General features: G+C 59.0%; 2 protein-coding genes across 16 annotated transcripts in view; one reads left to right on the top strand and one right to left on the bottom strand.

Annotated features, from left to right (window-relative positions):
• Positions 1 to 10,070, top strand: part of FAM234A (family with sequence similarity 234 member A) — a 42,522-nt gene extending 32,452 nt beyond the window's left edge. For 2 of the 3 annotated variants that reach the window (XM_017860752.1, XM_017860751.1), the window contains exons 4-13: positions 779 to 895; positions 1,270 to 1,461; positions 2,972 to 3,102; positions 3,575 to 3,707; positions 3,906 to 4,035; positions 4,408 to 4,548; positions 4,845 to 4,920; positions 5,153 to 5,308; positions 5,753 to 5,855; positions 5,950 to 7,252. In XM_017860752.1, the coding sequence (XP_017716241.1) occupies positions 779 to 895; positions 1,270 to 1,461; positions 2,972 to 3,102; positions 3,575 to 3,707; positions 3,906 to 4,035; positions 4,408 to 4,548; positions 4,845 to 4,920; positions 5,153 to 5,308; positions 5,753 to 5,855; positions 5,950 to 6,161 (1,391 nt within the window). In that variant the 3' untranslated portion in view covers positions 6,162 to 7,252. Of the gene's footprint in view, positions 1 to 778; positions 896 to 1,269; positions 1,462 to 2,971; positions 3,103 to 3,574; positions 3,708 to 3,905; positions 4,036 to 4,407; positions 4,549 to 4,844; positions 4,921 to 5,152; positions 5,309 to 5,752; positions 5,856 to 5,949; positions 7,253 to 9,981 lie in introns of those variants that run through there. The other variant, XM_017860753.1, reaches the window with a different exon arrangement.
• Positions 10,071 to 10,332: 262 nt separating this feature from the next.
• The window catches only part of LOC108521121 (regulator of G-protein signaling 11), an 8,544-nt gene continuing 6,954 nt past the window's right edge, over positions 10,333 to 11,922 (bottom strand). For all 13 annotated transcript variants that reach the window (XM_017860760.1, XM_017860754.1, XM_017860755.1 and 10 more), the window contains 2 exons: positions 10,590 to 10,672; positions 10,333 to 10,470 (listed from right to left, as the gene is read on the bottom strand). In XM_017860760.1, the coding sequence (XP_017716249.1) occupies positions 10,356 to 10,470; positions 10,590 to 10,672 (198 nt within the window). In that variant the 3' untranslated portion in view covers positions 10,333 to 10,355. The remainder of the gene's footprint in view (positions 10,471 to 10,589; positions 10,673 to 11,922) is intronic.

Here is an 11,922-nt window from a genome sequence, read left to right as displayed (position 1 = left end):
CTCCTGACCTCGTGATCCGCCCGTCTCGGCCTCCCAAAGTGCTGGGATTACAGGCTTGAGCCACCGCGCCCGGCCTGTTTTTTTTTTTCTTTTTTTTTGAGATGGACTCTCGCTGTCTCCAGGCTGCTGGAGTGCAGTGGTGCGATCTCGGCTCGCTGCAACCTCCACCTCCTGGTTCAAACAATTCTCTTGCCTCAGCCTCCTGAGTAGCTGGGATCACAGGCACACGCCACCACACCCAGCTAATTTTTTGTATTTTTAGTAGAGACAGGGTTTCACATGTTGGCCAGGATGGTCTCAATCTCCTGACCTTGTTACCTGCCCACCTCGGCCTCCCAAAGTGCTGGGATTACAGGCGTGAGCCACCACCCCTGGCCAACTTCATTCTTTTGGTTTTTGATTTTAGGGCGTAAAGTTTATCACTTGAGTCCTTGAATGAAAGGAAGTATAAACCCTAATGAGTATGGAGTGTGGACTGTCTAGACGCCACCTGGTCTAGGGAGGGATTTCTTCCTGAACGGAAGGTGCCAGAACACACGTTCTTAACGCCCAGGTGTCCGGCTTGTTCCTTTCTGAAGCTTAGCACTGGGCATTGTTGTCCCACCCCTTGTGTTCAGGAAGAACATTACTCATCCGAGTGAGGAAGAAGCCACCGTCCTCGCTGGGTGACCTCACAGGGGCAGGTTCCACGGAGCAGAGAATTAGGTCGTGTTGGACCTGATCGTTCCTGGAAACCAGACATGGCCCGTGGAGTATAGTCTGTGGTTTTCTCTTTCAGTTATCTATGATTTCCTGGCTGTGGATGACATAAACGGGGACAGGATCCAAGATGTTCTCTTTCTTTATAAAAACACCAACAGCAGCAACAATTTCAACCGATCCTGTGTGGATGAAGGTAATTTCATTTTATGTGAAAAAGAAGGAGCTCCCTGTAGAAGGAGTAGTTGTAGTTTTCGGTAACCCTCTCACTTTCATAGTGTTTGGGGGAAACAGATGGTGGTGTTTCTGGAACCCATCTCGTCACCCTTCCTGGCAGGACCAGAAAGAGGCCAGGAAGCCCAGCCCCAGCACCGCCCTGGCCACTGAGCCCCGGTGGGGTCAGCATTAGAGCCCCGGGAGCCTGCAAGATAAAGGGGATCCACCTGGGAGGGAGGGGCTGTGGCCTAGGAGAGGTGTGAGGAAGATAGGCCTGGCAGAGCACATGCTGGGGCTGACCGGCCCGCCTGCCCGCAGTCTGCAACAGTGAGGTGCCGGCGTCTCTCCCCACAGGCTTTTCCTCTCCCTGCACCTTTGCCGCTGCTGTGTCGGGGGCCAACGGCAGCACGCTCTGGGAGAGACCTGTGGCCCAAGACGTGGCCCTGGTGGAGTGTGCTGTGCCCCAGCCAAGAGGCAGTGAGGCACCCTCTGCCTGCATCCTTGTGGGCAGACCCGGTTCTTTCATTGCAGTCGACTTGTTCACAGGTAGGCCAGCCAGGCAGCGGGGTTCTCACTGAGGGCCAATGCCAGGAGGCCCCGATGAGGCTCAGCCCTGTGATCTTGAGGGTGGCTGGATGGGAAGGAAGGTTATGGGGAGAACCTCCAAGTGAGGGTGCAAGCCTATGGAAGTCACACACCTCGGCTGCCTTCAGTTGCACTGTGTCTGTTACTTCCCGTTACACTTTGCTGGTGGGCTGTAACACACAGGGGCAGTCCAATGCCACCTGCTACGCGGTAGCAGAGAGGAGGAGCGGCTTGGCCGCCGGCTGTTCCTGGGGTGTCAGTGGTGGCAGTGCCCAAGGCGAGCCCAGAACATGAACCTGCACTCAGCCCATCAGGGAAGATTGGGGCCTGTCTGTGCCCCTAAGCCTGAGGGTGCAGGTCTCCGAGCCCCAGCGGAGCCGGCTGCATGGAAGCACAAGGGAAAGAATGTATGGTGTGCAGGGCCGTGTGAGTGTGTGTGGGCTCCTTGCACCTCATCACGGTCTGGAGGAATTCTGTGCTTAGATTTGGTGAATGTTCACATTTCCCTTACAAGTTGTCATTTTAAGGATATGGAGGAGAATAAGGAGCAGGCTGGAAATATTTTAAGAATCAAGGAGGCCGGGTGCGGTGGCTCAAGCCTGTAATCCCAGCACTTTGGGAGGCCGAGAGGGGTGGATCATGAGGTCAGGAGATCGAGACCATCCTGGCTAACACGGTAAAACCCCGTCTCTACTAAAAGTACAAAAAAACTAGCCGGGCGAGGTGGCGGGCGCCTGTAGTCCCAGCTACTCAGGAGGCTGAGGCAGGAGAATGGTGTGAACCCGGGAGGCGGAGCTTGCAGTGAGCTGAGATCCGGCCACTGCACTCCAGACTGGGCGACAGCGAGACTCCGTCTCAAAAAAAAAAAAATACAAAAATAAAGAATCAAGGATCTGTCTTAAAAAAAGGTTTGGATGAGATTGTATGTGCGTAAGGAGTTGCTTTGGGACCTGTGGTCAGTAGGTCTGCCTCCGAGCACACACCTCCATTCTTGCCTTCTATGTAGAGGGCAGAGGAAGGAGCCACTCAGCCAGGGCCTGCATGGCACCAAGGGGACGCCTGCAACCCCAGCAGGAGGCAGGGGCTTCTAGAGGTGGGTGAGGTCAGGCTTCATCCACTCGGGCAGGAGGGTCAGCATTGTCCTTAGATGTTCCAGGACACACAGATAGGAGAAAAGGAAGGGGGAACTCTGCAGTTCCCAGGAATGAGGCTGTCATCGTTTGGCATGTTGCCACCGAGTCTCCATATACGGGCAGGACGTGTGTCCACCACCTCCGTGTGCTGCTCCTTTACAAGCACAGGAGTGCTGCCCTCCCCTCCTGTTGGCATCTCTGCTCTGAGTGTGCGGCGAGCCAGGGGGTCACGAGGGTGATGCCTCAACGGGAGCCTGCCTGTCACAGGCCGTGCAGTTGCCAGGCTGCTGTTGAAGGGAACTCAGGGCCACATCGCGTGACCGTGTGCTTGATTTTAGGGGAAACCCTGTGGAACCACAGCAGCAGCTTCAGCAGGAATGCATCCATCCTGAGCCCTCTGCTGCAGGTGCCTGATGTAGACAGCGATGGGGCCCCAGACCTGCTGATTTTCACCCAGGAGCAGGAGGAGGTACAGCCAAGCCTGGCTCTCCTCCCAAGTCACCAAGGCCACCTGCCACACGGCCCTCCTCTGCCTCCCCATCTGCTGCCACTTACCAGACAGGATTTGGGTCTGACCACTTGTTGGGGACTCTCCCAGAGCCCCACGTTCCCAACTCCCATAGACCCAGCATATGGAGGGGGCTCCACCTGTACCAGGTAGCTCTGGGGCCTCCCCAAGAACAATGGAGCACACACTTCCCACTTGTGCTGTTACAGTGTTGGGGGTGAAGCTCTGAGGGCTGGGAGCGTCTGTGAGCACTGAGGCTGCCTCCTGTGCCCCACACTTGGAGGCACTGACCAGTGTCAGACTCTCTGATGTCAGCACCCCTTTCCTCAAACCCAAGAGCCTGTGGGCCCCTTACCCTTCCATGTCTCCTGTGGTAGAGTGCCCCGCCCCCAGGCTCAGGTCCCTCTCTTCCTAGGGCTCTGTGTCATTGCAGGTTAGTGGCCACCTCTACTCAGGCAGCACCGGGCACCAGATTGGCCTCAGAGGCAGCCTTGGTGTGGACGGAGAAAGTGGCTTCCTCCTTCACGTCACCAGGACGGGTGCCCACTACATCCTCTTTCCCTGCGGTACGTTGTTTCTGCCACATCCCTGGCTGGCCTCACTCACGGAGCATGACTGCGCTGCGGCTCCTCAGGTCCTGCTTCTGCTCTCGAGGTGCTGGAGTCAGGAAGCCCAGGGGCCTGGCTCCATGTGACACCACGTGCTCCTGGTCCGGGCTCACAGCGTGACCCTGGTGACCTCAGGCCCTCCTGTGTTTTGAATAGCAAGCTCCCTCTGTGGCCGCTCTGTGAAGGATCTCTACGAGAAGGTGACCGGGAGGGATGGCCCGTTCAAGAATGACCCGCACTGGGAGAGCATGCTCAATGCCACCACCCGCAGGATGCTGTCCCACAGGTGGGTCTGGGCCGCCGCCTTTCTCCACGCAGAGCGCCCACCCCCCGGCTCCGCGCCCTCCCTCGGTGTGGGGACAGTCTGTGGAGCCCGGAGCGGCCTGGGGATGCCGGGAGGTCACCCTGGGTTCAGCTGTGAGAAACGGTCAAACAAGCCGAGTGAAGAGCGAAGAGAAGAAAGGTTCCCGGCGCTGGGCCTGTCGTTGTCTCCATGGAAAGTGGAGGTCTTCTTCCTCTTTTCAAGCTGTAGAACTGAGAAACAGGAGTTATGGGGGCCTGAGAGGAGCACCCTGAGACAGGCGGTGCCAGGGCCTCCACTGGGTGTCTGAGGTCGCCCCAGGGACCCGGCGCCCCTTTCTCCCACTCTCCTGTCTAGCTCGGGAGCAGTGCGCTACCTGATGCATGTCCCGGGGAACACCGGCGCAGATGTGCTCCTTGTGGGCTCAGAGGGCTTCGTGCTGCTGGACGGGCAGGAGCTGACACCCCGCTGGACGCCCAAGGCAGCCCATGTCCTGAGGTACGAGGTCTACCCAAGGAGCCGTGCAGGTGCTGCACCCCTCCCCAGCACCCTGGGCATGTCCCACTGGCTGGTGAGGAGACAGCCCTGGGGGTGGGGCCGGAGGCCATGTGCTGCTGCCAGGGCCTCTTGCCTGTCTTTGGTGCTGCCTCTTGCCCCAGACTTCAGCTCCGTGTCCTGGGCTGTGGTCCAGATGTGGCCATGGGAGACTGAGGGTGGACCTGTTCCTGGGTGCATCCTTCATCTCAGTCTCCTCACTGAGACCCCTCATGAGTGCTTCCTCCATATTGTTCCAGAAAACCCATCTTCGGCCACTATAAACCAGACACCTTGGCTGTAGTCGTTGAAAACGGAACTGGTACCAACAGACAGGTTCGCCGTTCTTCCTTCGGAGGTGGCACCTTTGTTCTTAGCTGCGGGTAGACTGGTCTGAAAGCAGACGGGGCTGCGGCCCAGGAGGCTGCTGCCCTCAGAGCCGCTGAGAAGGTTCTGGCTCCCTCAGAGCATCTGCCTCCAGGGCTGGTGTGGCTGGGGGCACGTGCAAGCCTTGAGGTTTTCCCGGTAGCCCCGACGTTGGCCCCCACAGCGTCCCCTCCCTCCCCAGATCCTGTTCCTGGACTTTGGCACTGGAACTGTCCTGTGTAGCCTAGCCCTCCCGAGCCTCCCTGGGGGTCCACTGTCCGCCAGCCTGCCGACCGCAGACCACCGCTCAGCCTTCTTCTTCTGGGGCCTCCACGAGCTGGGCAGCACCAGTGAGACGGTACGGGAGCCGCCCTCGGAGCAGCCGTGCTGGGAACCAGGGCCAGAGACCCAGCCTTGGGCTCCACCTGGGAGTGCCCAGAAGCTAATTGGTGCCTGGGCGACCTCAAATAAATTGAAGTCCAGTGACAGTCAGTCAGGATGAGGTGGTGCAAGCTGAGGGAAAGTGACCTTAGAGGAGTCCCGGGAGAAGGGGCTGATGGCCTTCGGTGGATAGGGGAGCACACAGCCATGCCCAGAAGGGAGTGGCCGCTGGCAAGGACCAGGGTCAGGACCAGGTTGGGCGGGAGGACCTGGGAGGGGGCCACAGAGCTGGGGCTGGCATGTGGGGGACCCAGATAGGGCCCCTAGTGAACGCAGAGCTCCAGGCATGGTCACTCGGACAGCAGTGCCTGTGGGAGTGCCCAGTGAGGGGCGTGGGGCCCACTGCTGGTTCTTGCTCCAGGAGATGGGGGAGGCCCGGCATAGCCTGTACATGTTCCACCCCACCCTGCCCCGTGTGCTGCTGGAGCTGGCCAATGTCTCTACCCACATTGTCGCCTTCGATGGTGAGTGCAGCCTTGGCCAGGGACCCGGGTGTTCCGCGGGGTCTGTCCTGGCTGGTCCCGAGCCGCCCTGACAGCTGTGTCCCCCACCCTGCAGCTGTCCTGTTTGAGCCAAGCCGCCACGCTGCCTACATCCTCCTGACAGGCCCAGCAGACTCAGAGGCACCCGGACTGGTCTCTGTGATCAAGCACAAGGTGCGGGACCTCGTCCCAAGCAGCAGGGTGGTCCACCTGGGTGAGGGTGAGCCAGACAGTGATCAGGCCATCAGGGACCGGTTCTCCCAGCTGCGGTACCGGAGGGAGGCGTAGAGGCACGCCAGCCAGAGCCTGTGGGAGAGACTCCGCCTGCTGACACTAAACGTCCTGGGAAGTGGGCCCCTTCCTGGGTCTCCGCACTGACTCCCCCACTCCTGACCCTGGTGATGGTTGCCACTGGGCAGCAGCGGCCTTACCAGTCCTCCGTGATTGCACCCAGGGACGTGCATGGGTGAGGGGACACCCTGGGCCTCTCTCCCGCCCAGCGTCCTCCCTGAGTCCCCACACAGGGCCCCACTCTGCACCTCACCAGGGTCCCGCTCACACCAGGCAGCCTTCATAGTGGTCTCCCTGGGCCACCTTGGGCAGAACTGGGTCATGCAGCACCCCATCCTTACCCATTGCCCTCTCCTTGCCAGCTTCTCCCCAGGCCAGCGCGTAGAAGGAGCCAGGGTGTCCCCAGGACAGGCCGTCCCCCACCCCATCCTGTAGAAGTCCGTTCCCCTTTTCCCTCCTGTGCTCCATCCCCCAAGGAGTGATGGAACTCAGGGTACTGGGTCCTGGGACAGCCTCAGGGCCTCAGCAGGAACCTGAGACAGCTCCAGCTTCCCAGCCCTTCCAGGAGCTGCAGGGGGATCCTCTAGCGTGGGGGGTGTGACTTGGTTCCTTTGTCCAGGCCCTATGAGGAAGCCCCCAGCAGGATAGGTGGGGCCTGCTCTGGAGCTGAGCCCACGGCTGCTCACAGGTGTCCTTAGTGGAGTTGCAGCCGTGTGCTGGCTGCACGTGCTGTGAATATCCCGAGGGCCTGGCTGTGGGATGCGTGTTTGGGTCAGTCTGTGCCCTCTCAGTATACACTGGAGCTGCTCGATCCCTGAAGAGGCCCCGTGCCCCAGGCATGGCAGGCACCTCACCTCTCCCTTTCCGGTGCTCACACGCCCCGCCGTGTCACCTGATGCAGGACTCACCTCTGTGCCTTGCTGCTCCTGAGGCCCAAGGGCAGCTGTGGTGCTCTGTGCTGCTGGGGCCACCCAGGCCACAGAGCCTGAGCTTCATAGCCAAAGCAGCCTGATGACCCATCTACCAAGGAAGAAAGCAGAATAAACATTTTTGCCTGAAAAACCCCCCGGTGGTCAGGCTGAGCCTAGCGTGTGCGCGTCTGCCTGTCTCTCTGCTCCCTAAGTAGTCAAATGGATTTGTTCCTGGAGGAGTGACCAGGAATTTGCTGGCCATCCTGAGTCAGGGTGGGGAGGACTGCCAAGGAGGCGAGCACCCCCACCCAGACCTGCTCAGTCAGAAACTGGGTGCCCAGCAATCTTGACAGCCTCAGGGTGTCTCTGGTTTGAGGACCCCTGCCCAACAAGCTGGGCACCCTGGCCCCATGCGAGTGGCTGTGCTCCCACCTGGAACAGACGGTGGCCTCAGCACCGCGTGACATGAGGGCTGGCTGGAGTCCAGACTGAAGCAGTGATGGTAGGGCCGGGGTGAGCTCTGGTGACCAGGCAGGCAAGAGGAGCCCAGGCAGGGGCTTCCCTGAGATGCAGCTTTGGGTGTGGCAGCAGTGAGGGGCAGGCAGGTATTTTACAGAACCCTGCAGGAGTGTCCGGCGGGCATGTATGCCAGTATGAACAGCCCTGTTTTATAGCCTCACAGGTATAATAACCTTGTTGCTGTTGCTCCTGGCCAAGGTGTAGGAGGGGACATGGGGGCTACGGTTGGACAGGTGGGTGCCCTCGTGCCAGGAAGCTGTTCTCTTGTCCCTGAGAAGAGTAACCCAGCACACAAGGCCTTGAGTATGAAAAGGCCATAGAGCTCTGGGGACAAGTCCTGTAAGAGAACTGCCAGGTGGGCAGGGTAGGGCTGGAGGGAGAGGGGAAGGTTCACTGGGGTTGCAAGAGCTGCCGCCTGACAGCATGGGAGGGAGTGCAGGGGGCCCCCAAAGGGAGGGGACATCCTGCAGGTCACAGGAGCAGCCGTGCACCTGGCCACGGAGGGGTGAGCAGGGCCATGAGCCCCACCCTGAGAAGGAGTTGAGGGACTGGACCAAGGGGTGCTGTTGCTGGTGGGCAGAGGTTTCCCTCCCTGCAGTAACAGCCTGCACCCCTGGACTGTGAAGAAGCGATTCTTGCCCTGTGGTCACTGCGGGCTCTAGAGGGTCTGGGCCATGCCATGCCATGCACTCTGGAGCTCTGCGGCCTTAGGGCAGGTTGGGGACAACTGCTCCTCCCCACAGGCTTCCTTAACTGAGTTTCCTCACTGTTCCCCCTCTGGAGGGCAGGTGTCCCCACACACTACCCTGCTCACCCTAGCCTACCAGAGTACAAGTGCCCCTGGCTGTCTCCTCCCAAAGACCAAATGCCCCAAGGCTGCTGCCTGGGTCTGAGAAGGTCAAGTCCCTCCTCCACCATCAACTCCACACACCTGGGACCTGCCCCCTCCCTCTCCACACACTGCACACATCACATGCACAATACATTCACACATATGTACTATGCACATGCACACCTCATACATGCAATGTATGCCACACATGCATCATACACACTACATGTGCCCACACACCACATATGCATGCCTCACAGTACACCTGCACACGTGCACTACACCGTGCATGTGCTATGCACACACACGTGTGCCTCACAGTGCTACACATGCATCATACACACGTGCACACACATGTATGCCTCAGTGCTACACATGCATCATACATGCACACGTGTGCCTCACAGTGCTACACATGCATCATACACATGCGTGCACACACGTGTGCCTCACAGTGCTACACATCCATCACACGCGTGCACACATCACATACGCATGCCTCACCGTACACCTGCACACATGCACTACGATCACACGTGCTATGCACACACCACACATGTGCCTCAGTGCTACACATGCATCATATGCTCACGCACACCACACCCATGTGTGTGTCACATGCACAGTCACACCACAAGCTGCACCCACAGCAGGATGGACTCAGAGCCAGGGCCCAAGGGTCTTTTATTTGTGTGCTGGAAGCTGTTGGGAGTGACTGGATGTAAGCCAGTCCTATGGGTGGGGATGGCACCCCCCAACCGCTAAGATAGTTGAAGCTACACCCCAGAAAGGAGCCAGTTGTACCTTCACCCAGTCTGGGGGAGTGGCGGGGCACTTGGCGGATGGGGGGCAATGCCAGCTCACGAAGGAAGGCTTGGGCAGGGAGGATCAGGGACACCTGGCAAGGATCCACCCTATGGAATGGGGGGCCTCGTCAGTGGGGTGACAATGTCAGAGTTGTCTGTATAAATCTGGGGGGTAGACCAGGTGCGGTGGCTCACGCCTGTAATCCCAGCACTTTGGGAGGCCGGGGCAGGCAGATCATGAGGTCAGGAGATCGAGACCATCCTGGTTAACACGGTGAAAACCTGTCTCTACTAAATATACAAAAAAAATTAGCCGGGCGAGGTGGCGGGCGCCTGTTGTCCCAGCTACTCGGGAGGCTGAGGCAGGAGAAGGGCATGAACCCGGGAGGCGGAGCTTGCAATGAGCCGAGATCGCACCACTGCACTCCAGCCCAGGCCACAGACTGAGACTCCGTCTCAAAAAAAAAAAATCTGGGGGGGAAGCCGTGGCCTTGAGGTGGAAAAGCAGGTGCCGGCGCACCTGTGGACAAATTCTGGAACGCGTTTGGCGAGGGAGGAATAGGTGCAGCTCTGGAAGGCAGGGAACTTGAGGCAGGCTCAGCACGGCACCCTCTTGGGTGCTCGTCCAGGGTCACACTGGGTGACAGTGGAGAGGCTTTTGGACGGGGCAGAGCTCGCGTCGAGACCTGCGTGTCCGCATCTTGTGACGGGTGTGTGGGAAGCCACCCATCTGTGCATCTTGCTTCCAGGTATTCGCTGGTTGATTTACTGGTTTTAGAGATGGGGATGGGCACCCAGTGCCAGACTGAAGACCAGAGAAGGTGGAGCTCCGTGCAGCCTTGGTCTCACCTCTCTTCAGGTAACATGTGCTGCCCTGACTGAAGCTGAGCCAATGAAATCCTTCCCTGGGAATCCACACCTGGACCCCTTCCTTCTGGGCAGGGAGGGCTTGCTGGAGGGAGGGAGGCTATGCGCCCCACAGCAAGACTGGGCCCTCTGGGCACAAGGGGACACTGGTGCTGGGTTCAGCAGCCACCAGGACCTGGGCCAAGAGGGGGGTGGCTGCTGCATTCATGCAGGATGTTGAGCTGCAGGGACTAGAGTGGCAGATGGGCCAGGTCCACTAGGCCACCCCATCTCCTCCCCCAGGGCCACCAGCCGCTGTGGGCTCCACAGCGGTGGGAAGGAGTGCAGGGCTGGGGCTCGAGTGCCGTGGCCTCCACGAGAACGGGAACACGCTGTGGGCGAGAAGGGGGCTGAGAACAGGCTGGCCAGCTGGCATCCTGCCCAACTCGCTTCAGGGGCCCAGCAGCCCCCAGGCCGCAGCCGCCAGCCACAGGGCACTGCCTGGGCTCACCGTTTCTTCGTCTCCAGTGGGATCCCAGCCTCCGCCAGGAGGCCCTTGTACATGTCAGACTTCAGGAACCTTGGGTAGGAGTCCTACAAGAGACAGCGTCCAGACCCTGACCCTTCTGCCTCCTCACCTCTCAGCCAGCTCGCCCCGAAGGGGCAGCCAAGCATGGCTGGAGCCTCCTCCAGCCATGGAGTCCCCGGCAGACAGGGTGCTGGAGGCAGCCACCCCGGACCTGCCCAGACCAAGGCAGACTCAGACCTGAGCTCCTCTCTGCCTGGGCCATGTCACAGCAAAAATAGCAAGAGCCCTGGTGGCTATGTGTAGAGCAATAAACCGCAGCACCTCCACAGCCATTACCAGGAACCAGGAATGACTCCCTGTTCCCCACAGAGTGAGGGCAGGGTTGTGGAGTCAAATAAAAGAACAAGGCAGGCCATGCATGGTGGCTCACGTGCGTAGTCCCAACATTTGGGGAGGCTGAGGTGGGCTGATTGCTTGAGCCCAGGAGTTCAAGACCAGCCTGGGCAACATAGTGAGATCCCGTCTCCACAAAAAAAATAAAAAATTAGCCGTGTTTGATGGTGCGTGCCAGGAAGAGAGCCAGGATGCCAGCATTAGGTGCCAGGGACACAGCATGAGGCTCAGGGGCCGGCAGCCACACATGGGGCCATGTGAACATCATGAAAGAATAATGCTGGTTATGGTGAAACCCGCCCACTACGGTGAGATCTGAGTCTATGGTGGTCTTAACAACATCCAAACTTGGCCGGGCACGGTGGTTCAGCCTGTGATCCCAACACTTTGGGAGGCTGAGGCAGAAGGATCACTTGAGTCCAGGAGTTCAAGACCAGCCTGGGCAACATGGCAAAATCCCTCTACAAAAGATTTTAAAAATTAGCTAGGTGTGGTAGCTTGGAGAGGCTGAGGCAAGAGAACCACTTGAGCCTGGGAGGTTGAGGCTGCAGTGAGCCAAGATTGCGCCTGTCTGGAAATGTTCAAATATCAACAAAAATAAGTTAAAGCCGGACTCAGTAGCTCACGCCTATAATCCCAGCACTTTGGGGGGCTGAGGCAGGCGGATCACCTGAGGCAGGAGTTGGAGACCAGCCTGGCCAACATGGTGAAACCCCATCTCTACTAAAAATACAAAAGTTAGCTGTGCGTGGTGGTGGGCACCTGTAATCCCAGCTACTTGGGAGGCTGAGGCAGGAGAATGGTGTGAACCTGGGAGGCGGAGATTGCAGTGAGCCGAGATCGTACCACTGCACTCCAGCCTGGGCGACAAGAGTGAGACACTTTTAAAAAAAAAAAAAAAAAGGCCGGGCGCGGTGGGTCA

The sequence above is a fragment of the Rhinopithecus bieti genome, unplaced genomic scaffold, assembly GCF_001698545.2.
Source record: "Rhinopithecus bieti isolate Rb0 unplaced genomic scaffold, ASM169854v2 scaffold_56641, whole genome shotgun sequence".
Lineage (NCBI taxonomy): Eukaryota > Metazoa > Chordata > Mammalia > Primates > Cercopithecidae > Rhinopithecus > Rhinopithecus bieti.
Note: the sequence above shows the minus strand (reverse complement) of the source record. Positions and strands in the feature narration are given on the sequence as shown.